The sequence below is a fragment of the Schistocerca cancellata genome, chromosome 5, assembly GCF_023864275.1.
Source record: "Schistocerca cancellata isolate TAMUIC-IGC-003103 chromosome 5, iqSchCanc2.1, whole genome shotgun sequence".
In the NCBI taxonomy this organism is placed as follows: domain Eukaryota; kingdom Metazoa; phylum Arthropoda; class Insecta; order Orthoptera; family Acrididae; genus Schistocerca; species Schistocerca cancellata.
The window spans coordinates 174,367,377-174,393,880 of record NC_064630.1 but is presented as its reverse complement, the minus strand read 5'-3'; the positions used below and the strand labels follow the sequence as shown (position 1 = coordinate 174,393,880).

The window sequence follows — 26,504 nt, the reverse complement described above, 5'->3', positions numbered from 1 at the left end:
AAACAGCATACCTTAATCACTACGAGCACTTGATCATCTTCGCTACTTCGAAACACGTCTCTTCTACTGAACAGGTGTTCACAGCTTTTAAGGTTTCCATTTTAGAGCCTATGTTTACTATTATTTTGCTTCTAATGACCCAGTTCCTCTCATACGAGGATACGACTTTGTCCTAGAGGCAAGACTAATGAATCCGCAGAGTAGACTTTCTGCTACGCGACAGGATATTTTAATCATTCAGCGCGACAGCGCTCGTGTGTTTGTGTGTGTGCGTGCGCGTGGGCGCTTAAGACCAACAGAAAAGCTGAAGCTGCTAGCGCGCACTCACCAGAGGACGGCATCCGTTGTCGGGTGGAGAAGTCGTGGGGGCGTGCTGGAGTCGGAAGCTGGAGCCTGGAGGCGGACACCGCAGCTGGATGTGGAGGCGGAGGTGCCGGCTCGTGCGCTCGTGCTGCGGACACACCAGGCCCAGTTACCACTGCCGGTTCACGGCCTCGTTCCATTTAATTAATTTTCAATAATGAGGAAGAGATATTTATCTTCCAAGGCCTGTTTTTACCAAGCAAAGCAAAGTTATTGGTTAGGTTAGTTCGCGAGAGAAATCGCTAATGCAACTTCCTCGGCGGAAAATTATAATTTAATAGAAGGAGTGCCGCGCGACGGGAAGACGAGCTGTGGGGGTGGCAGCACAAGAATGATAGTGGCGCAGGGGAGGAGTCGGGAAGGGGAAGGGGTGGGGGTGGGGCCGCGGAGACGGCGCGAGGTTGGGGTACCAAAAAGAGGAATTATTTAATTTCGTTTGGTTTCTATTATGGTAATGGAATCAGGATTGGCGTGGGCGGGGGACCGGAAGCGCAGCACGGGTTCTAGGTGGGTGGGGCCAATTATTATAAATGGGCGAGCGTGCCGGCTGGCGGCCACGGACCGCACCAACCGCCGACACTCCCACCACCACCGCCACCACCACCACCAGCGGCGCCGCCGCTCGCTGCCCCAGATCCCTGTCCAGCGCTGCTCTGTCCTACAGGCGACGCAATCTGCTCAAACACTAGCAAATTTCTTCTACGTCGATGGCCTAACCATCATTTTTATGTCAGAAAATGAAACGCCTACAGCCATCCTTACTATTTTATTTATTTTGTAGTTACCAGTTTCGGCGCTTCAATGCGCCATCTTCAGACTGTAGTAATGGTGGTTATTTGACTTGCACCTTCTAGTATTCATTGTTTTTATGACGTTCAGTAGGTAGTCTGCGTAACCAGTTATGATAGCCACTGATGCGGTAAATACAGGGATCGTGTCAACCCCTTCAGCAACTACAGCCTGAAGATAGCACATTGAAGCGCCGAATCTGGTAGCTACAAAATAAATAAAAGTATAAGGACGGCTGTAGGCGTATCACTTTCTAACAATAGTAAACGACATTCGTCCCCAAGACCTCCTGTCAAAAAAACCATTTTTATGCGTCACACCTTTCCTTCCCGAGAGTTTTTGTGGATTTTTCGTTTTTCATTCGAATTTAGTCACTATAGTGGACCAGTTAGCAGTCGAAATCATTTCCCGTGTTTAGATTGACTTCTCTTTCCTGTTGTTACTTTCTGGTAATTTCTCTTCAGCTCCTCCCACGAGACTACCTTGTTGCCCGCCGACAGAGGCTATGACCATCCTATTACGATTTGATTCTACAGAATTCCCCGCCGTTTTTTCTAAATCAAACGTCGATTGCAAGCACGCTAAAGACACCTGATTGACTTCGCCAGATGGTAGGCCCTTTTCAGGGATGCATACCGCAATCGGCAAAGACGGAACCCTAATAGGATCACTCTCTTGTCCGTCCGTACGTCCGTCCTTCTACCTGCCTGTCTACCTTTCTATCTATCTATCTCTCAAACTCAAAACACATTCTCCAGGGAAAGGATTGACGCATAAAGTCGAAATTTGCCACTTTCTAAGGTCTACGACACCTCGGCGGTGTAAAAAAAATTGAAGCTTTTAAGTCAATGCTATCGAAGGATACGGCCATTTATATCACCTGTTTTGATATTAGCAAACTCAATCATCAAACCTATCTTCTCGTTGACAGACAATTACGAAATTTGGCAAGAAGAATTACGAAATTTGGCAAGAAGCAGGATTTTACAGTACTGCCAAAGGGAAAATACGAAAACTGTAAATTTGCAATTATATCACACGAAAAAATATTTGTCATTTCTTACGAGACTGTTGTTGACAGATGTGAAAATTACCGAACTATCAGCCACGACTGCAAAACACTAACACTAATTCTTTACAGACGAATGGAAAAACTGATGGAAGCCGACCTTGGAGATGATCAGTTCGGATTCCGTAGAAATGTTGGAACACGTGAGGCAATACTGACCCTACGACTTATTTTAGAAGATAGAGTAAGGAAAGGCACACCTACGTTTCTAGCATTTGTAGACTTAGAGAAAGCTTTTGACAATGTTGACTGGAATATTCTCTTTCAAATTCTGAAGGTGGCAGAGGTAAAATACAGGGAGCGGAACGTTACTTACAATTTGTACAGAAATCAGATGGCAGTTATAAGAGTCGAGGGGCACGAAAGGCGGCAAGCAGTGGTTGAGAAGGGAGTGAGACAGGGTTGTAGCCTATTCCCGCTGATATTCATTAAGTATATTGAGTAAGCAGTAAAGGAAACAAAAGAAAAATTCGGAGTAGGAATTAAAATCCCTGGAGAAGAAATAAAAACTTTGAGGTTTGCCGATGACATTGTAATTCTGTCAGAGACAGCAAAGGACTTGGAAGAGCAGTTGAACGGAATGGACAGTGTCTTGAAAGGAGGATATAAGATGAACATCAACAAAAGCAAAGCGAGGATAATGGAATGCAGTCGAATTAAATCGGGTGATGCTGCGGGAATTAGATTAGGAAATGAGACGCTTAAAGTAGTAAAAGAGTTTTGCTATTTGGGGAGCAAAATAACTGATGATGGTGGGGAGCAAAATAACTGATGATGGTCGAAGTAGAGAGGATATAAAATGTAGACTGGCAATGGCAAGGCAAGCGTTTCTGAAGAAGAGAAGTTTGTTAATATCGAGTACATATTTAAGTGTCAGGAAGTCTACTCTGAAAGTATTTGCGTGGAGTGTATCCATGTATGGAAGTGAAACGTGGACGATAAATAGTTTAGACAAGAAGAGAATAGAAGCTTTCGAAATGTGGTGCTACAGAAGAATGCTGAAGATTAGATGGCTAGATCACATAACTAATAAGGAGGTGTTGAATAGAATTAGGGAGAAGAGAAATTTGTGGCACACCTTTACTAGAAGAAGGGATCGGTTGCTAGGACATGTTCTGAGGCATCAAGGGATCACCAATTTAGTATTGGAGGGCAGCGTGGAGGGTAAAAATCGTAGAGGGAGACCAAGAGATGAATACACTAAGCAGATACAGAAGGATGTAGGTTGCAGTAGGTACTGGGAGATGAAGAAGCTTGCACAGGATAGGGTAGCATGGAGAGCTGCATCAAAGCAGTCTCTGGACTGAAGACCACAACAACACCACCACCACCACCACCACCACCAACAACAACAACAACAACAACAACGAGGCTGTCCGTCCGCCTGCTAAGAACCCTGTTTCTCAAGTGCAGGTCAACGTATCAAGTTGAAATTTGTCACATGTTAAGATCTATGGTCCCTTGGCGGAATAATAAATGTAAGCTTCTAAAGCAATGCATCCAAAAGGTACGGCCATCTATTGCACGTATTTTGCTTCTCGCGAACTCACTGATCAAAACCTGTAGGGCACTTCCCATTGGTCTAGAACCATGAAATTTAGCGAGAAGACAGCTTTTACAGTACAGGTAAAGAGAAAAGACCGAAACAGTCAATTTTTAGTTACATGTAAAACGAACCTCCCTTCGAACAGGACATGAAGGTCCAACGGTACCGACCGGCCGCCGATAGGTGTCACTAAATGCGGATATGGAGGGGCATGTGGTCAGCACACCGCTCTCCCGGCCGTATGTCAATTTAGGAGACCAGAGCCGTTACTTCTCTATAAGTGGCTCCTCAGCTGCCTCGAAAAGGCTGAGTGCACCCCTCTTGCCAACAGCGTTCGGCAGACCGGATGGTCAACCATCCAAGTGGTAGCCCAGCGCGCTGACGGAACCGGTGTTACCACTGCGGCAAGGCCGTTGGCTCCAGTTATATCACACGGAAAACTATTTCTTTTGCCACTTGTTATCCGACTTCAAAACTGAAATCAAAGCATTATCTACGCCGATAACAAGCAGAAACCGTGGAGATTCTCGATTCTCGGAACAGATGAACTGTTCCTATACATAATTATGTCCGTACGGAACCCTCAGTGCGAGTCCTAATTGCACCTGACCCCGTTTTTCATCATAACCTAAATTTTGACTTAGACTTTCTGCCAGAAACGTCACAGTACGCAGTGACTGACGGGAAATCTTCTAGTGAAACACAAGGTGTATGGTACTCCCCAAGTAAGTGTTCCTATTCTATACATACAATTTGTAAGACAATCTGAGCAGTCATCTTATGTCGTTTGCGAGTGAAGCTGTCATTTATCGTCATGCCAAGTCAGCAGAAGATCAAAACGAATTGTAAATGATTTAGATGAGATATCTGTATGGTGTCAAAAACACGCCAGCTGAGAGCGCTAACGTGATTGTGTGCGTGAAACGTCTGAACGTAAACATCCTCAACAATCGTTCGAGAGCCTATGCCGGAGGAGGAAGCGTTACGGTCTGCAGAATATTTTCGATGCATTCCCTGGGTTATATAGGCTTCGAAGGCAGAACGGATCAACAGAAGTATGTTTCAATACTTGGGGACCATTTCCACCCCACCCCTACAAGCAGTTTGTTTTTCCTCGCTGTGGTGGCATCTACCAGCAGGACAATGTTACGTGCCACACAGTTCCCAGTGCACGTGTGCGGTTCTAAGTGCACCAAGGTGGGTTTACCTTACTCCCCTGGCTACCAAACTCCATTCGAGAATTTGTGGGACCATCTCGATCGCGCTGTTCTTGCCGTGGATCCTGAACTGACAAACCTATCGTGGCTGGCCACGGCATTGGAGTTGGACACTGCTGACACCCCAAAGACGCTTCAACCCTTCTCTACGGACATCGTGGACCAACAATCCCACTGAACGTAATCACACCACTTTGGAGTGCAATGCGACCGCAATTTGTGTTCGGGTCTAAGGAACAAATTTCCGAGAATGTAGTTTGGTAGTGAAATGTGGACTGTTGAAAAACCGGAACAGAAGAGGATATGAGCATTTGATTTGTGGTGTTATATAAGAATGTTGAAAATTAGGTGGACTGATAAGGTAAGGAACGAGGTGGTTCTCCGCAAAATGGGCGAGGGAAGGAACGTATGGAAAACACTGACAAGAAGAACGGACAGGATGATCAGACATCTGGTAAGATATCAGAGAATAATTTCTGTGGCACTAAGGGAGGTGGAGAGGGTAAAAACTGTAGTAAAAGACAGGCATTGGAGTATATTCAGCAATTAATTGAGGACGCAGGGCGTAACCGCTACTCTGAAAGGAAGATGCTGGCATACAAGAGGAATTAGTCGTAGGCCACATCAAACCATTCGGCTGATAACTCAAAATAAAATAAAGTGCCACACTTTAGCATCATGGAGGATGACTGGATACACCTAATAAGCCAGCTTACTGAATTTTCTAATTGGCATGTTAAAATGGATTCAGTGGTATCCGATCATCTCCCAGTAGAGTTCCACATTAACTTAAATGTTGATATGTATATTACGGCTAATAGTACATGGAAAATTGTAGAAGCCAACTGCGACAAATAGAAGCAATCAGTTCGAAGGAAACTCGAAATTAAGGGATATGACTTAGAGAGAAAGGCTTGTACCAACCTTCAATAAACACTATGGAAGTCGCAGTGCATGACAGCATTCCAAAGAAAAAATAATTTATTACGTCTTATGAAGAAACATTCCCCTCCTTAGTGAAATTTTGAGTGCTCTAGAGAAATTATAAAACGCAGAGTGTGTTGAAAACCTGTCGTCAGAATTCTAACTTGTATATCTTCTTGAATGTGAGAAAAGTAAATGTGCATGTTAATTAATTCCCGAAAGAAGAAATGAATCAGAGAAACTGGATTAAATCTTATACATGAAATGTATTGGCAGTTGCGATTACGGACAACCATCAGCCGTATAAGGAAATGACGACAATGAAAATTTGTGCCGGACCAGGACTCAAACCAGGATTTCCCGCTTTACGCGAGCGGTTGCCTTAAGCGCTTTGGCTATCCGTGCACGACTCACGGCCAGACCCAAATTCCGTATGTCTTCGTTCCTGCGTCACAACCTGTACTCGTATGCACCTTATGTAATTTCCGTACAGGGGAGGGCATTTTAATTGAGGTCGCTGCCTGGTATCGGTGAAGGAAGATGATATTGCAGTTCTTGTGCTGTTAAGAAGAACGATGCAATGTTCTTTCTATGTCCGAAGTACTAAAGACACTCTTCCTACTACAACTACCTGGAAGAAGAGTTCATCAATACGTTCGCTCCTGCTACAGTCTCATTCCAAAAGATACATTTTCTGCTGACTGTCGTCATATCTTGTTTCGTCCATTCTCAGGAAGATCTAAGTGATGGTATTAAACAATCCAGTGACAGCTGTTCCGGTACTGATTTCATTCACTACTCTGTGTCTGAGACTCTGCCCATGGAAAGGAAGCACTTGTTGTTCGTTTTTAATTGGTATTGGATGAAAAAGGACCCAATGCAATATGGAAGATGCAAGTTATAATATTTCTGAAATTGTCTATGGATCGATCACGTTGTCGTCTTCTGAAACAAAAACTGCTGAAGCGAATGGTAATTTGGCAGGTGGAATGGTGGCTTGAAAATATTTATTTATTTGCGTATGGGTAATACAGACATATCATAAAATTAAATTACATATACATATGTACATATTTACACACAAGAAGTTTTTCTTTACAACTGAACATCCAGTCCTTCAGTCCAGCGCACTGCATCTGGAGTTGCTAGCAGGAAGTCCTCTTCAGCACCGTGGTAGGCTCGAATCGTGCATTCACTGACAATGTGGTGAACAGTCCGGTATGGAGCTCCGCAGTCACAGGCTGGATTTGGCAGCTTCTTCCACTTAAAGAGAGAATCCCTGCATCGACCATGGCCGGTACGGAGTCTGTTGAGAGTAGTCCAGGTCTTGCGTGGTAGGTCGAATCCACTTGGAAGTTTAGCACCTGAGAAGATGTTATGCAGGCGCACATCTGTCACTGCTTCCGACCGACCTTTCCATTCTTCAAGGGGTTTGAAATCCTTAGCAACCATGTCAGCAGCATCGCACAGAGTTGGAAGGCATGATTTCAGTCTCTTACGATTTAAAAGTGGCAGGTCGTTATGCACGGGTAGGTTAGAATTCCTGAAGATCTTGTGGAATTCCCTCATAAGGGCAGTACATCTACGTAGATCAGGAGGCATTATACCGGTTAATAGTGGAAGCCAATAAACTGGAGTAGATCTGATTGCGCCAGATATTATGCGCATTATCGTCTTCAGCTGGGTGTCAACAAGCCTTGTACGATGACTTTTCATCCAAACACGTCCACAATACTCAGCACTTGAGTACATCAAGCCCAGAGCTGAAGATCGCAGGGTGGTTGCTGAAGATCCCCAGGCAGTTCCGCACAGCATATGGAGGATGTTGTTTCAAGTCCTCACCTTTTGAGCTAAGTTAAGAAGGTGTTGTTTGAAGCATAGTGTGCGGTCCATGATGACACCAATATACACTCCTGGAAATTGAAATAAGAACACCGTGAATTCATTGTCCCAGGAAGGGGAAACTTTATTGACACATTCCTGGGGTCAGATACATCACATGATCACACTGACAGAACCACAGGCACATAGACACAGGCAACAGAGCATGCACAATGTCGGCACTAGTACAGTGTATATCCACCTTTCGCAGCAATGCAGGCTGCTATTCTCCCATGGAGACGATCGTAGAGATGCTGGATGTAGTCCTGTGGAACGGCTTGCCATGTCATTTCCACCTGGCGCCTCAGTTGGACCAGCGTTCGTGCTGGACGTGTAGACCGCGTGAGACGACGCTTCATCCATTTCCAAACATGCTCAATGGGGGACAGATCCGGAGATCTTGCTGGCCAGGGTAGTTGACTTACACCATCTAGAGCACGTTGGGTGGCACGGGATACATGCGGACGTGCATTGTCCTGTTGGAACAGCAAGTTCCCTTGCCGGTCTAGGAATGGTAGAACGATGGGTTCGATGACGGTTTGGATGTACCGTGCACTATTCAGTGTCCCCTCGACGATCACCAGTGGTGTACGGCCAGTGTAGGAGATCGCTCCCCACACCATGATGCCGGGTGTTGGCCCTGTGTGCCTCGGTCGTATGCAGTCCTGATTGTGGCGCTCACCTGCACGGCGCCAAACACGCATACGACCATCATTGGCACCAAGGCAGAAGCGACTCTCATCGCTGAAGATGACACGTCTCCATTCGTCCCTCCATTCACGCCTGTCGCGACACCACTGGAGGCGGGCTGCACGATGTTGGGGCGTGAGCGGAAGACGGCCTAACGGTGTGCGGGACCGTAGCCCAGCTTCATGGAGACGGTTGCGAATGGTCCTCGCCGATACCCCAGGAGCAACAGTGTCCCTAATTTGCTGGGAAGTGGCGGTGCGGTCCCCTATGGCACTGCGTAGGATCCTACGGTCTTGGCGTGCATCCGTGCGTCGCTGCGGTCCAGTCCCAGGTCGACGGGCACGTGCACCTTCCGCCGACAACATCGATGTACTGTGGAGACCTCACGCCCCACGTGTTGAGCAATTCGGCGGTACGTCCACCCGGCCTCCCGCATGCCCACTATACGCCCTCGCTCAAAGTCCGTCAACTGCACATACGGTTCACGTCCACGCTGTCGCGGCATGCTACCAGTGTTAAAGACTGCGATGGAGCTCCGTATGCCACGGCAAACTGGCTGACACTGACGGCGGCGGTGCACAAATGCTGCGCAGCTAGCGCCATTCGACGGCCAACACCGCGGTTCCTGGTGTGTCCGCTGTGCCGTGCGTGTGATCATTGCTTGTACAGCCCTCTCGCAGTGTCCGGAGCAAGTATGGTGGGTCTGACACACCGGTGTCAATGTGTTCTTTTTTCCATTTCCAGGCGTGTATTTTGGGCTCCAATTATGACGAAGAATTCTGCCTCTGACACTTACTTCCAGTTTTACGATCGCCAACCGATTATTTAAATGGAAGCAACACACTTCTGTTTTACTCACCTTAAAATACTCTCCCTACACGTGCCTCCTGGGTGGTGCTAATTGAGCAACAGTGATTAGAGGCAGCCAGACTATCCATAGGATCTCCTGGCAATGACATATCAACTAGATAGCACAAAGTTCTTTTCAGAGCCCATTAACAAGAAACATTAGCCGGCCGATGGTGGTCGAGCGGTTCTGGGCGCTTCAGTCTGGAACCGCGCTACCGCTACGGTCGCATGGATGTGTGTGATGTCAGTTAGGTTTAAGTAGTTCTAAGTTCTAGGGGACTGATGACCTGAGATGTTAAGTCCCATAGTGCTCAGAGCCATTTGAAAATAGTAATTTGACGACTCTGAGTCATTAAGGATTCAGAAAAGACAAAGAGACTATGAACAGGAGTATTCGCTTCTTACGGGTATCACGTCAGCCTTACAAACGAAAGAGGGTCGTCGCCGCTATTCCTGACGTAAGGGAACATACTATCAAGTTCAGACACAAAGGAAACATGGTCGGCCTACCACATGTCTCCTAGGGTCTGCCCCAGTCTTGTGGAGGCTCTCGTAATCTTGATACTTCTTGGCCGGTTGGTAGTGGTTAATCGGTGTTAATGTTTTTTCTGATCTCAGGGCGTGGTAACTGTTAATTCTTTTTCGAGAAGACGCCACATTGTTAAACAGTGTTCATAGTGGAACTGAATATTTCGTAATATCTTTCTCTCTTTAACTCTGATAGATCACTCAGTGAATAAAGACGATAATCTGCAAGCAGGCCACGTCCAAAATAATTTTACACTCTTGGAAGACAGGTAAATTCACAACAGTTATTTTTGCGAGTTATTATAAAGTCAGCGTTCATTAATACTGGCAGTCAAAGATCCTATGCCCACGTCCACTTTCGTTCGATTGGATGAAAAAATGACGGTCACTGCGCTGCGCTGCGGAATGTAGCGATCGAAAATAATTAAAGTTCTCACAGTTACAACTTTGAATTAATTCCTTCCCACTGAAGCTCCCTATCTCAATTTCCTGAATCCACTTAAAAAAATTAATTATCAGTTCTTTTTAATAATAAAACTTTTCCGTTTCACAAAGATAATTACTTTCCGATAAGGTGGAAGGTACTTCTGAAATTAAAGTTTTGAATACTTACACATTATTTATTTTCAAAATTAAAAATCACAAGCGCTCACACGAGCTAACACAATACAGACAACGTGAAACAAGATGAGCTCACACAAAACGAGAGCGAGACACTATTGTTACGACTATTTATAGACTTAATACAAAACAAAAGACGATGTAAATATATACTTTTGAAATGGTTATGCTTAAATAATTGACACTTATACAAAAATAGTAACCAAAGTATTTAATATTATGTCTTCAATGTGCAGTTTTACACCCCCTTCTTGTATATTCTGTATATTCAGGATTTAGAACAAATTGTCACTCTCCCCACAAAAGTATTACACTATGAGGACGATGAAAGTGTTTATTCAACTGCAAACCCGTATCTTCTGGTCAAAGTGAAATTCCTCACTACTTTAGAACATGTCGACAAGTGGCCGCCTAGCGAAGGCCTGGAAATTCTGGCCGATAAATCTTTTTACAAATCGAACGCTCCTCGCATTGGCGATCACACAGCGTGTGGAAACTATACTTTCCAGATAAAATCTCAGGCTCGATATTACGTAATAATATTTGACTGAGGGCTAACTTTGATGCTTCTCATACGATGCACTATTAATAGATGCGAAGAAGAATGAAAAATTAATTCGCTCATTTAACCGTGGGTAGTGAGTAGCGCATCGAAGTATTCTACTCACCATGTACTGAGGGATTATTCGATCTAGACTAGACTACACTGTACACTGTATCACAGTGCGCCTAAGATTTATCCTACCACATTAGATACTCTTGTAGAGCCATCCGTTTTTGTCTTGGAGCCATGCGTTCGATACCTACAAACGCACGTTTATTGGATGAATGAGAGATGCCCTTGATCATTAGACGTCAAATGCTGTCAAAAAAATTTTTCATTCAAGGCATGACATTAACGGATAGTCCTTCGTATAAAAATAGGGGCAACATTTACCAATTATGTACTGCGTCCAGCAGCAGAAATAAAATTCCGGACCTTTACTAGCTTTGAAATTTAGTCTCCTGTTTTGCATTCTGTAAGATATTCTTTCCGTTTGCCTTTATTTGAATATGATCTTGACACACTCAGCGGGCAGATTCAAGTCCAGTCTATTATTTTAATAGAATCTCGGACAATATAAATTACACATCTAATCGTCTGATTGAAGCTCGATGGCCTGGTTATAACTTTGTATATATACAGGTCTATCCAAAAGTCCCCAAGAGGAGTGGAGAGGGTGTGCTTTTCAATGCCCTCAGATCTGTCAGTAAAGCCTTCGAAGTACCTAAAAGCGCTTCAGTTTTTACTCCATTATGGAAGCACTCAAGTGTGCGTCTTCAACTACGTTCTTAAAGATATTAATCGCATCCTACTCTCAAATAGAAAATATTCAACACCGAAGATGGACTAAAACAAGAAACCTTCATATACTGATCGTTGAACAGAATATGTTCGTATAAAACAGGGGGGGGGGGGGCGGCAGAGAGCCCATCTGCTACGGCTGCATTCATATGCTAGCATCAACTAGGGCGATGAAACTACCTTACAATCAAAGCAAACTGGCTCCACAGGAACTGTCCTCGATTTGAAATGGCCGTATACAGTCTTCTTACCTGATGTCAAAAGCTACGGAAAACATCAATGGCACGAAATATAGAATGTGTCCGAACAAACGAAAGGTGAATATTTTGGGGCATTACAACCCCAAATTCGTACAAGACCGTGGATTACCAGGACGCGTTTGGACCGAACAAACTACAGGTGAATATTTTGCGGCATTACAACCTCAAATTCGTACAAGACTGTGGTTTACCAGGAAGCATTTGGACCTATCTACGATTACAATCATCACTGGATTCCGCTTTAACCACGCGTGTTTCTCTCCAGATCTACAAAAAATCGACATTTACTGTTCTTCTGCGTGCGAGTGCGATTCTGAGTTAGAAGCTGATGTAAACGACATCTTGTTTTCGTGTCTCAAATTTGTCTTTGATAGAACGGTATTTCTGACGACATTGATGAGGGGAATACCACATCCCTCAATCAGCTTCTGTTTTGTTCACTAAAGCCATTCGCCTTTATAAAGTGATTGCTATTTTCCTTATGAGTACGGGGAAAAACGTGTAGATTTATAACTATTCACATTTTCATTTTTGTGTCTCGCTTTTGATTAAATTTCAAGAATAGTGTGAATTGATAGCACAGTAGTGTCTCATTTACTTAAAATGCTATTTGCTAAAAAAAATATTGGAAAAAAATTGCGACTGATCGAACTTTTAAATCTGTAAATATACATTTACGTATTTTCTCCATATAATTAAGTATTCAATGTCAATATGTCTTCTAAGATGCCTAAACAGAGTACAAACTCTGGAGAACAAAAAGAAAAAGCCTATTAACTTAATGTCTGACTGCATAGGTAAGTCTTGTAATAGTCAGGTCGCTGGTTCCAGTCAACCTAATAAGAAGTTTTCTTTACTTTTATTTAAAATCTTTGTTTATTATCAAATGGATATGTTATTCAATAAATATTAAAGCATAATTCTTTAATAAAAATAATGTTATTTATTTTTAATTGTGAATGGCTTGATAAATTGAAAAAAAAAGAGGATGCAGGCATGCGACATATCTTATTTAAATACAGGGTATCCCACTTATCTTGTCCAAATGCAAATTACAAAATGTTTCGAGCAAATGTTCTTTAGCTGTCAGGGGGACATCAATCACTATGATTGCTTTCGTTGTAGCTTTGTTTTTTACAAAGATATGAGTAGCGGAATGACTTTTTTAAATGACATCCTGTATTTTTTATTCGGTAATTCATTTCCTCTCCTAAAGACCTATTCAAAAATGTATCACAGTGTACCATTCACTGAAACACAACGTTATTAATCACATAACACAACACTGACGTTGACGCTCCCAGCGCTTAGTGCAGGTACTCGGGGTAATGGAACACATCCACGTGCTGACGTTGTCAGAGGACAAATGTAAACATAAAAGTAGAATGCACACCCGTCATTCCGTTAACCACCGTTAGTTGAAGAGTTGTGTGAGTAGAATGTACACCAACGAAGACAAGGTAGAAATGCTACTCATCTATGGGACATGTAAGTTAGCAGAACAGTAATTGCAATACTGTTTTCTTATGTACAGGTACATTTAGTACAGTAGTTTAGTCCTTTTAAATACTGTTGTGTAGAGTAGGCATACAGTAAAGGCAGTCCTTCCAAAAAACTGCATCGACTTAACGTTTCTTTTATTGTTGTTGAAGGTAGGCGAAATGCTACACAAGCAGCGGAACAGTACAAGAACCCACCTCCCCTACGGATGTTTTCTCGTCTTGCGACGCTTCAGGAAAAGGGAAGTTTCAACCCACGACAACGCAATCGTCGTAGCACTCGCACAGACCAAGCTGCCGAATTTACTGTTCTCGCTTCCGTTGCTATGAATCCACATGTGAGCACACGACAGCCTGAACACGACATTGGCATTCCTAAAACCAGTGTACATCGTGTTCTTACACGTCACCGTTTCTATCGTTACCATGTACACCTACACCAAGAATTGCATGGGAATGATTTCGAGAATCTGTCAGTGGGCACAGCAGCAAATCCTCGCCAACCCGAACTTCTTCTACAATGTTCTATTTACCGATGAACGTTCCTTCTCAAAAAAAGGACACGTAAATACAAGGAACATGCATTATTGGTCCAGCGACAACCCACGGTGGCTTAGACTGGTGGAACATCAGCGTCAATGGAGAGTTAACGTCTGGTGTGGGATGCTTGGTACTACAATTACTGGCCTTTATATCATCACAGGTAGTCTAAACGGCACAGCGTATGCCAACGTCATCAGACGAATTCTTCCTCCCCTTCTGCATGAAGTGTCGCTAAGAACCAGAATGCTTATGTAGTATCAACACGATGGATGTCCAGCACATAATGCCTTGCGTGCACGTCGTGTTCTGAACCGAAGGTATCCTGCCAGATGGATTGCTAGGTCTCCTGATGTAAATCCCTGGTCTTTTTTCTTTGGGGATACATTAAAGACGCTGTCTATCGCGATATTCCAACAACTCCAGAGGACATGCAGGAATATATCGTGCTTTCTTGTAATTCTCTTCAGCAGACAACAATGGAAGCAGTAAATCACTCTTTCATTCAAGGAGTACAGCAGTGTATCGGCGTCCAGGGTCACCACTTTGAGCACCTTTGAATGTACTACTCTGGAGCAATGGTACAGGAGAGTCAACGTCAATTTCGTGTTATGTTTTTATTCGGTTGTCATTTGTTTTCTGACATCTCCAGCAAGTGGTCGTGTTTGTGATCCCGGGCTCAAAGTCAATGTTGTGTTATGTAATTAATAACGTTGTGTTTCACTGAATGGTACACTGTGATACATTTTTGAATAGGTCTTTAGGAGAGGAAATGAATTACCGAATAAAAAATACAGGGTGTCATTTAAAAAAGTCATACTACTGTTCATACCTTCGTAAAAAACAAAGCTACAACGAAGGCAATCATGCTGATTGATGTCCACCTGACGGCTAAAGAACATTTGCTTGAAACATTTCGTAATTTGCATCTGGACAAAAAGTTATTTAGGGTGGTCAAGATAACTGGGACACCCCGTGTGTATATAATCACTCTTTGAATATAAACAAGTGTTTGATTCTTCGCAGTTTTGAACCAAATTTTAGTTTACTGTAAATACTTTCATTTTCATATGACTGACAATTAAAAATAAAGAGGTGTTTTTTTTTTTTTTAAATTATGATTATGTGTTTCTGATCAAACATTTCCATTCTATAATAGAATATTTAAATGAAAGTAAAAGGGAAAAATTACTACTTACAAAGTTAGACCCAACAACTTAATGATTGCAAGACAGGGACTATTTCGATATACTGGAAAAAAGTCGTACTTAAAAACGCTCGGAAATCTTCCAATCTTCAAAGGCTATATTTTCAAGTAGTTTCATTTTTTTTTACGTTCACTGATCTCCAAATTGTACAAGTATGAAGAACATTTAAGAGGGCAGAGCAGTTCGTATGGTCTTCCTGTTACAAGGTTGAGGTGGATAAGGGCTATACAGTTGTGTTTGTCAGTATAGTGAGAACTAACACGTACATTCTGCAAAGAGCGTATCTGTTTTGGATATACGTTGTGCAACAGAATTGAAGTCTTACTTTTTCGAAACCTCGTAATTATTTCGCACTGCATCGTGTAAGTCTGATACAAGTAGACTTCTCTTGGCCAGGAATGGGCAGGTACTTTAGACACTGAGTCTACTGTAAATGTTTTGAGAGCGTATTTTATTTCCGCGGCGACTTATTCCAATTCATTGTTTCTTACATTGAACAGGTATGGTGTATGCGGCAGCGAATGTTTTGCCAATATAAAAACGGCACCTTTCATCAGCCAAGCGATCCTATTTTATTACGGAATAATTTTTAAAGCGAACAGTCTGCTGGTACGTGAACCATGTTCCGCGTAACCGAACTATGTAAGGCTGTCTTTGCAAGCTTTCTCTGATGGAGTTACCTGATCTGCATCCCACTGCAATTCTTTTAAGGCTTCGTAATTTAGACTGGAGGAGAATTAAGTAAACCTGTTCTGAAGTGCCAGATACCGTTATCCTTCATAAATTTTTTTTAATTTTTTGGCTTTTAGTCTGAAGGCCATACAGCATGCTCTCAGTGTTTAAGAAATCGTAACACACTTTTGTCGCGTACACTGAATAACAATGGTACGTTAGTGTGTTTCATTACTTCCGCAGCCGCCGGTAAGGACGGTGAGTGTTAATAGTTTGCAAGGGGCTTCCAGATACTGTACTGAGTTCTGACTTTGTTTCTGCGCTGTTGTCTCTGTATGCTTGTAGTGCCCTGCGGCGCGAGCCAATATTTATTTACTGCAAATTTAAAGAGATGTTACCTGATGTTTTAAAACAGGTAGTACGTATTACAGTTTTCGTTTGTTATTTTTTGGTGTTTTTGCTTCTTCTGCTACGTTGGACAGGGAGGAAAACGTTTTTAAAGTAACAAATAATTTGAGATTGCAATATAATTACAATTTTGTTGTTTTAAGAAGAATATAAGAAAATGACAGGAAAGAGGTGAGATTTGCTAGTGCCATCACCGACTGTGACTACAGCAGAGTATCTCGGAATTGTTTTTTCGAGCTGTTGACTGCCAGTCACAACAAAATATTTTATAGCTTGTAGTAGGAAAATGGGATTGTTGATCCTATACTTTAACATTAGCTATTCATGCCAACAGCAGAATTTGCATACTCGGCTGGCCAAAAGCGAGGTTTCTTCAAGACCACAAAGTCCAGCCAATACAACTCGCCGTGAAAAAAAATAACATCACAATACATCCTTCTATTTACAAAAAAACTGCTGATGTGGCTCCGGCTGCATGATGTCACCAATATTTTTACTAATCGCAAGTTTTCGCTCCCAGCAACTAGCCTCGCAAAGAGGTCCTGTGAAAGCAGAAAGCTGTACATGAGGATAAGCAATTATCTTCTGCAAATCGTGTTTTTATCGAAAATCTTAAGGTCGCTATCTATGCCATTATTTTCTGCAAATCGCATTTCTTCCGAAAAATTAAAGATGGTTATCTCCAGAGAGAACTTTTCAGAACACGAGAAAGCAACAGCCTCCTGCTGACAGAGTCTCTTCCCTGGCCTCAGTTCGGCCACTGGGCATGGCTCGATTGTAAATCGCACAACAGGTCACAACCCCCATGGTTTGCCCTGGCGTGCCGAAATGCCTGGACGCGAACACCAGAGGCTCCTGTCCGGGTTGATGACCACTTTTTTCGCTGCATTATCTGCCTTGCCTGTCCCAAATACAGCGTGCTACACAATCCCGCGCATACACAGAAAGCATAGAGAAAATGAGAAAGTCCTGTAGCATGTTAAGTGTAAAGATAAGAGGCTAGAAAGCGTCCATTACATAACAGTCACGATGATCTGTTTCCTTTAACAAAAACATTGCTACAGTATTCCACCCCCCTATTACCCTCTAATTACTGAATCTTTACCATATCAAATGAAAAAGGCATGCAAAATAGCTTGCCGCTTTTCAAACAAATGCGATACAGTGGTCGAAGAGTTCCTCATAACCCACACATTTCTGTATCAGTACTAAGCGTTTAGGTGGTATGTAGATCGACTGGACAGTGGATGACTGGAGTGAGTGGTTTAGAATGATGAATCACGCTTATACTGTGGCAATCCAATGGAAGGATGTGGGTTCGGAAAATGCCTGGATAATGTTGCCTGCCACCATGTGTAGTGCCAGCAGTGAAATAGGCTCAAAATGGCTCTGAGCACTAACCTAAGGACATCACACACATCCATGCCCGAGGCAGGATTCGAACCTGCGACCGTAGCGGTCGCTTGGCTCCACACTGCAGCGCCTAGAACCGCACGGCCACTCCGGCCGGCAGTGAAATAGGCCTACAGAGAAGATGGTGTTATGGTATCGGGGTAATTTTCATGGTATGTTTTCGTGGTTAGGGTGTAGTCCCCTTTAAATGTGGAAGTATATGAACACATTCTGAAGTACTGTGTACTGCATATTGTACACGAACAGTTCGGAGATGATGACTGATTGTTTCAGCTTGTTAATGTTAAAGCAGCGTCCTTGACGTAATGGTCTGTTGACAGTAACATTCCTCAAATGGAGATCAGAGTGCCGATTTGAAACCAATGGAACACCTTTGGGATAAGTCAGAATGTCGACTTCACTCCAGACCGGGCTGTACGTACATACAGTTAGCACTAGCATTCTCGTGTTTAAATGTTTAAGAGCTGGTCTCAGTACCTGAATTGCCCACTGCTGTGTGGCTTTTTGGTTTATTCTTGTATTTCTTTGTAAGTACTGATGCAACATCTGATCTCAACGCATATAATTGTCCTGTGGCATTTTATATAGTAATATCTTCTTTTTCTTTTAACACAGCTACATTCTGATGATGATGCACCGAAATGCTTCAATAAATTAAATTGAGACCAAAATTTTCTACAATTCATCAAATGCAATGTGAGTATGCATCCATCTCTCTCTCTCTCTCTCTCTCTCTCTCTCTCTCTCTGTGTGTGTGTGTGTGTGTGTGTGTGTGTGTGTGTGTGTGTGTGTGTGTGTGTGTGTGTGTTCGCGCGCCCACTTGATACTTATATGGTACCATCTCTTATTTTTATTTATTTATTTATTTATTTATTTTTTTTTTTTTTTTTGGAGTACCTACACTTGATGATGTCCCTTGCAAGAGCTCCCAGAACTTGACATATCCTCAAACACGTAAGTAGTATTGGTAATGTACATGCGAGTGTTGTATACAACAACATGTGCTTATGAAATGTTATTGTTTTTACTCTGTGGGGCCTGGGTAAGACTACAGAGATGTGTAGTAGAGTTAGTCAGGTCCCTAGCGTGAGCTGTCACGACGTGACACACACTCCAATACGTAAGTACGTCACATAAGAGTATTTTACACATTCATGCAATGCTTATGAAATGTTTCCTGGGAGACGTGTATGCTATTATTGAGTTGTGCCGTGTGGTATATGCACGAATCTCCACACAGAGGTGGACTCCTATTATTAACAACTGAGGCAGTAGTTAACATTCCTATATTATTGATTCACACTTGCGTCTGTTACATATTATTTGTTCATGTTTGTGTTTTAAGTGCTGTAAATGGTTCAAATGGCTCTGAGCACTATGGGACTTAACATCTGTGGTCATCAGTCCTCTAGAACTTAGAACTACTTAAACCTAACAAACCTAAGGACATCACACACATCCAAGCCCGAGGCAGCATTCGAACCTGCGACCGTAGCGGTCACGCGGTTCCAGACTGAAGCGCCTAGAACCGCACGGCCACACCCGCCGGCCAGTGCTGTAAATGATGATAGGTCTGTGGAAAGGCGGCTGAGGGGAGAGGGGGGGGGGCGGGGGCAGGTCGGCGCCACAGCCATGCAGATACAATCCATAATGCCAGTCTGCAATCTGAGCTCATGGGGGATGACGCCAATTGTCGATGGACAGATACGCAAATGATAAGTCATTCGTTCATTCTCTTATTCATTCATTCATTCGTTCGTTCACTAAAACGTACTAAAATCTTTAAGCATGCAAAGAATACTTATCAGATGTAATTTTTTTTCTACATGCACTTGATGATACTATGAGGTCTGAAAAGACTCATGTCACACCCGCTCACAATGAGATGGATATTGATGTCTAGCTGCATAAAACATTGGAATCATTTACGCTGACAGATGATAATAGTGAATGGCTGAAATCCCTGTGTGACCATAACAACACAGACTATTTTCCGCAATTACTTGACATAATATAATAATAATAATTATTATTATTATTATTATTATTGTTGTTGTTGTTGTTGTTACGGTCTGTATGTGTTTCTTCCATAAGTGACATTTTAAATGTCATTTCTTCCTTTGGAGCGGTACTGGAAGGCAGGCTTGCGTCAACAACAGCACCACGGACACATCCTTTGAGATGTGATCGACACATTCACCGCACATGTGCCCATCAGTGTCATGTTCCCTTCAGCCTGGTACATCATGTTGGTACGAACTATCAATACAGGCACACTTGCCGTGTTCTGGACTATTGCAGCTATGCTCCCCTCGCCCTCGACCATCTCAGTATTTTCTAGAAACATTTCGATATCAAGCTGGACCTAGCGGTAAACCCCCTGGTCGACTCTGTTAACAATCACCAGGTAACAACACACCTGCATTGGACTACTCGGTGGATGCTGATACTTTTGAAGATCAGATCTTGCAAGCTCGCACAGACAATTCTAATGCAGGCTACCAAGATTCTATCACTTTCCCTACAGTGTGCCCATCAGTCTTGGAAAGTAAGCTCCCCACAATGTTTACTAACTCGTGGTATAGTATCACGAAGTGCATCGCATTCTATGCTGCGAACTCGTGCACCTATGTCTGCTCAGATGCCTACGAGCCAATAAATGGGGGTTCAGCTTTATCCCTCTTCCGAAGGATGTTGCCGCTAAAAAGTACATACTAATGTTCAGAATCTTGAAGTGGTTGGCGAGTTTCAATCTGCACAGTCGCTTCTGGCTTTTGACAGAACTTACCCAACTCACTTAGTGCTTATGACTGGATACTAAACTTCTAATGTATGCTAGAATTATAGCTTTATTGGTACCACATTCCCCGTTAAACTTCAGGACCTACCAACATTTGAGTGGCAGAATCTGAGCTATTTAGTTCATGTTTATGACCTACACGTACACTAGACAAATGCAAGCCAGAAGATGAAGACAACGAGCACACTGGGCAGAACAAAGACGTCAAGCGTGAAGCAGTTGGACCCGTCTGTTTTTCAAAAGTTGCCAGTCAGCACCCCACACAAGAAGATTTGTTGCTATTTTTTTAAGGATGAGACAACACTAAGCCTGGATCGAAAACATTCACAGCCTACTTTCTTCTTAATTGTTGAATCATAACAGTGCAAGAGATTTTTGTCATACATGCCTAAACTCTTCTACTACGAGTGAGCATTTAGCAAACCCACAAATTAATTGTTCTAACCATGAAGTGACATGTGAGGAAATTCTTACTACAGCAAACAAGTTATGAAAATTTAAGAGTGTACATCACCAGAAGCGCTGGCCCTTTGTCATACAAGCGAATTTCAAGTGCCTCCTAGTTCCTGTGGTATGTGGTGAAGGCGACGCCATTGCCTCCCATACTTCACAGAACGACATGTAACTTATGTGGCTGTGTATCAAGTTGTATGTTCAGATGACTCGAGTCTCATCCAAGTAGAATCATACATTCGGGGATAATTTGGCGTTATGGTTGCTCAGTGAGCTCAAGAAACTTGCAACAAGTGCTGATGAGATTTACCGCACCAACACTACAATAACCGTGTCATGGGAGAATGATGCCTTATACAATGAGGTTGTCATATACGTGGGCTACCGTTGGGTATAAAAGCTGAAACTCTATGTATAGGCCACTGTCATCTAACACAAAGGTTCTATGGTGCAGCACACACCGCATGCAACTTGAAATACCAACTACCACGACACCCATATGTTTTCTTTCACAGTTTGAGTGTGTATGTAGCTGGCTTTCTTGTTGAATACTTGGGTGATTTCGCTTTGAGAAGTGATAAGGTTAGTTTCCTATCCGAAAACGCTGAAAACCACATTTCATCCTCCAAACAAATCACCAAAAACATACTACATTCCACTTCCTGGATTTACTATGTTGCATGCATGCACTTCTTCAGAAACTCGTTGAGACAATGCATCAGGAGGATATATGCATCACTAGAGCTGCTCATCCCGATGATGCAAAGTTAACCCAATAACGGAAAGTTTCAGCTAGTGACGAAGAAGAGGGGATCTTTCCTTATGAATACCTGGATTTGATGGAGAGACTCAGCAAAACCACGTTCTCGGCATAGTTGCATTCACCAGTACACTTACAGGTGCTGACGCAATGCTGAGTATGAGCACGTGGTGAATGTTCGGCAGGAGTTCGGCATCCCTACTTTATGGGAATATGATTGACTATACATGGACACTGATGTACGGCCAATTCGCGGCTATTTTCAAAAAATTCAGGAGTGTATGCATGGAAATATACACTCTGGATCAAGTCTTATTACACCACCCCCACGGTTTTTGTGGGATGTTATGTTAGAAAGGAAATGTGTCAGTGTGCAACTATTGATCGATGTTGACATGCTCCTTATTTTCGAATGCGATTTGCACGAGCTACTTCGCCATGTGCACAGGTACGCCAAAGCGAATAATTCGTGAATGAGTGAGGAGGGGTACAAGCCCTCTGACAATTTGAGTTACATCCCATACTTGGATGTAAAGAACTTATACGGGCACGCCTTACACCAATATCTGCCGACTAGAGGGTTTCGATGGCTGTCCAAAAAGGAAATCGCCAGATTGGGTAAGTTCAAAGATGTGACTGACGATTCTGATAAACGTATGTTGTGGAGGCAGATGTGACATACCCTACTCACTTGCGTGACAACGACTTGCCGCGATGTCCGGAATGACTAGTCCCATGAAATGGTTTGGTCCCCAAGCTGTTAATGACGCTGTGGGATAAAAAGAGGTACATCATGCACTACAGAAACCTCCAGCGGTGCCCAAGTTTTGAGGATGAAACTTACAAGTGTCACGCTTTGCCATCTGCTTCGGTCAGTCACAATGATTTAAAGAGTTTATAGATGTCAATACCAAAAGGAAGGCTCTGACAACATACGATTTTGGAAAGGATTTTTTTAAAATTAATGTACAAATAAATTTTCCGAAAAACTGTGGAAGTTTGGGGACAGTGTTGTGAAATTCATTTCGCTTACTGTATGGAAGGTGCAAGAGATTACATCAGCAGGCAAAATTTTAAGCGGGCCACTATTTTCAATATAGTTGGTCTGGAGATGGTTAAGGTTTTAGCAGAGTTCACGGAACCTGTCCATGCCAGTACGTGTAAACTGAGCCTCTCCGAACTCCATATGTGCAGTTTTCACTATGATTTTGTGAAGCCTAACTTCGCCGATCCCAAGTTACTTTATATGGATACAGACATTTTCGTCTACTGGGTGAAAGATTGTGATCCGTATGAAGTAATAAGTGGATATGCGACTGATAATCATTGCGGCATTACATCTAGCAAAAAGGTTATCAGCCTAATGAAAAACGAGACGAAAGGGTCACAGATTGTGTAGTTCGTGGGGCTCAGATCGGAAACGTACGCATACTGTGCAGACACAGGCAGCATTCAGGGACAGACGAAGTGCGTGCATATTGCAGCGTCAATAACTACCGATTGAGGATTACAAGGAATGAACGCTCGATCGTGGCAGCCCTGGCCCACCTCACTCTCCGCACTTGGTGCGTTAAGCACCATACCCACGCGAGCAATAACGAGTGATCAAGGCTACGATAACGGGTGAGGTGATATACAAAAGTCCCCAAAATCTGAATTTTCCGCCCAAATGCGTAGGAGTTGACTGAAATATCTCTAGGTGTTGCCCCATACATCTTTCCTGGAGGGGTCTGGCAAGTGACTGCCGTGAAAGAGAGCTTGTCCTTTAAAATTTTTGTTTTGAACTCAGTAAAACCGCAGCAAAAGAGCGCCAAATATAGAAGAAAGCTTTCGGAGACTGTGATTGTTGTGAGTGGATGCGAGCCGAGTTGGTGACACTTCGCTCTCAGCTCCGGGCTGTGATGGATTCGGTTGCAGAACTTGAAGCTGCAGTGGATGGGCACCATTGTTGTGGGCTGGCCGTGGGGATCCAACGGACGTCCACAAGCACGTCAGAGTCCTCCGATCGGTCTACACTGGTGAAAAGCCCAGCTACTGCGTCACTGAAATGATATAGGATTTGGGGTGGACATAGTTAAAATAAAGGCGTTTTTCTTTGCAGCGGTATCTTCTCACGAAATTTCAATCAGCAACTTTTTCCTCCGAATGCGAAAATATTTTGTTGACGCCGACCTACTTAGGGAGAAACGATCACCGTAATAATGATATAGGCGTTCGTTCCTTCCGCGTGCTGTACGAGATTTAAATAACAGAGAATTATTGTGAAGGTGGTTCGATGAATCCTCTGCCACGCATTTAAATGTTATTTGCAGAGTATCAATGCAAATCAAAAAAACCGCGTGACCATCGGATGGTTTCCCGGTCAGTTGTCAAATGACATCACACCAGAAAATGTTCGTAACGTAAAGGGTCGTAGTCACAACATATTTGCAACATCTCAAAAGGACTTTATGGAACATATGAACCTATTCTGTCAAAAGATTTAGGCGTGTGAAAGAGTGCAATGAAGTTTGTGCCAGAACTCCTTCAGGACATCCGGATTTTCTTTCAGAGGTTGTCTCTGTAGTTTATAGCTATGGTCCTGGAAATAAGCATCAATCGACGCATCGGAAGAGTCCTCCTCCACCACTGCCGAAAACGTTCAACAAGTCAAGAGTTATACACTCCTGGAAATGGAAAAAAAGAACACATTGACACCGGTGTGTCAGACCCACCATACTTGCTCCGGACACTGCGAGAGGGCTGTACAAGCAATGATCACACGCACGGCACAGCGGACACACCAGGAACCGCGGTGTTGGCCGTCGAATGGCGCTAGCTGCGCAGCATTTGTGCACCGCCGCCGTCAGTGTCAGCCAGTTTGCCGTGGCATACGGAGCTCCATCGCAGTCTTTAACACTGGTAGCATGCCGCGACAGCGTGGACGTGAACCGTATGTGCAGTTGACGGACTTTGAGCGAGGGCGTATAGTGGGCATGCGGGAGACCGGGTGGACGTACCGCCGAATTGCTCAACACGTGGGGCGTGAGGTCTCCACAGTACATCGATGTTGTCGCCAGTGGTCGGCGGAAGGTGCACGTGCCGGTCGACTTGGGACCGGACCGCAGCGACGCACGGATGCACGCCAAGACCGTAGGATCCTACGCAGTGCCGTAGGGGACCGCACCGCCACTTCCCAGCAAATTAGGGACACTGTTGCTCCTGGGGTATCGGCGAGGACCATTCGCAACCGTCTCCATGAAGCTGGGCTACGGTCCCGCACACCGTTAGGCCGTCTTCCGCTCACGCCCCAGCATCGTGCAGCCCGCCTCCAGTGGTGTCGCGACAGGCGTGAATGGAGGGACGAATGGAGACGTGTCGTCTTCAGCGATGAGAGTCGCTTCTACCTTGGTGCCAATGATGGTCGTATGCGTGTTTGGCGCCGTGCAGGTCAGCGCCACAATCAGGACTGCATACGACCGAGGCACACAGGGCCAACACCCGGCATCATGGTGTGGGGAGCGATCTCCTACACTGGCCGTACACCACTGGTGATCGTCGAGGGGACACTGAATAGTGCACGGTACATCCAAACCGTCATCGAACCCATCGTTCTACCATTCCTAGACCGGCAAGGGAACTTGCTGTTCCAACAGGACAATGCACGTCCGCATGTATCCCGTGCCACCCAACGTGCTCTAGAAGGTGTAAGTCAACTACCCTGGCCAGCAAGATCTCCTGATCTGTCCCTCATTGAGCATGTTTGGGACTGGATGAAGCGTCGTCTCACGCGGTCTGCACGTCCAGCACGAACGCTGGTCCAACTGAGGCGCCAGGTGGAAATGGCATGGCAAGCCGTTCCACAGGACTACATCCAGCATCTCTACGATCGTCTCCATGGGAGAATAGCAGCCTGCATTGCTGCGGAAGGTGGATATACACTGTACTAGTGCCGACATTGTGCATGCTCTGTTGCCTGTGTCTATGTGCCTGTGGTTCTGTCAGTGTGATCATGTGATGTATCTGACCCAGGAATGTGTCAATAAAGTTTCCCCTTCCTGGGACAATGAATTCACGGTGTTCTTATTTCAATTTCCAGGAGTGTATGAAGTCCAGGTTCATCAGCTTTCTCTGTATTGACGAAAATGTTCATAAACAGTCCGTACGTGCTCGTCGGACGGTCAACATGGAGCTCTATCACGATTTTCTAAGGTGCATTACGAGGGACATGAGGAATTAGTGTCCGCAGGAGTGGTGTACAAAACACTGGCACTTCAGCATGGCAATGCATGACCGCTTACGGCCTGTATCATTTAGGAACTTTTTACTCATCTGCTGTATTCACCACACTTACTCCGTGTGATTTCGTACTCTATCCAGATGAAAATGAAATAGAAGAGGCAGAGATTTGGTACAGTGGAGAAGCGGAATCGCAGAGAGTACCCTAAGAGAAGTTTGTTAATATCGAGTATAGATTTAAGTGTCAGGAAGTCTACTCTGAAAGTATTTGCGTGGAGTGTATCCATGTATGGAAGTGAAACATGAATCATAAATAGTTTGGACAAGAAGAGAATAGAAGCTTTCGAAATGTGGTGCTACAGAAGAATGCTGAAGATTAGATGGGTAGATCACATAACTAATGAGGAGGTATTGAACAGAATTAGGGAGAAGAGGAGTTTGTGGCACAACT

The 26,504-nt window shown here is 43.8% G+C and overlaps 1 protein-coding gene across 7 annotated transcripts in view; it reads right to left on the bottom strand.

The window, feature by feature from the left end:
• LOC126189035 (protein bric-a-brac 1-like) overlaps positions 1 to 26,504 on the bottom strand; it is a 1,796,149-nt gene that overhangs the window by 1,178,184 nt on the left and 591,461 nt on the right. For all 7 annotated transcript variants that reach the window (XM_049930881.1, XM_049930880.1, XM_049930879.1 and 4 more), the window contains one exon: positions 329 to 451. In XM_049930881.1, coding sequence (XP_049786838.1) covers positions 329 to 341 — 13 coding nt within the window. In that variant the 5' untranslated portion in view covers positions 342 to 451. The remainder of the gene's footprint in view (positions 1 to 328; positions 452 to 26,504) is intronic.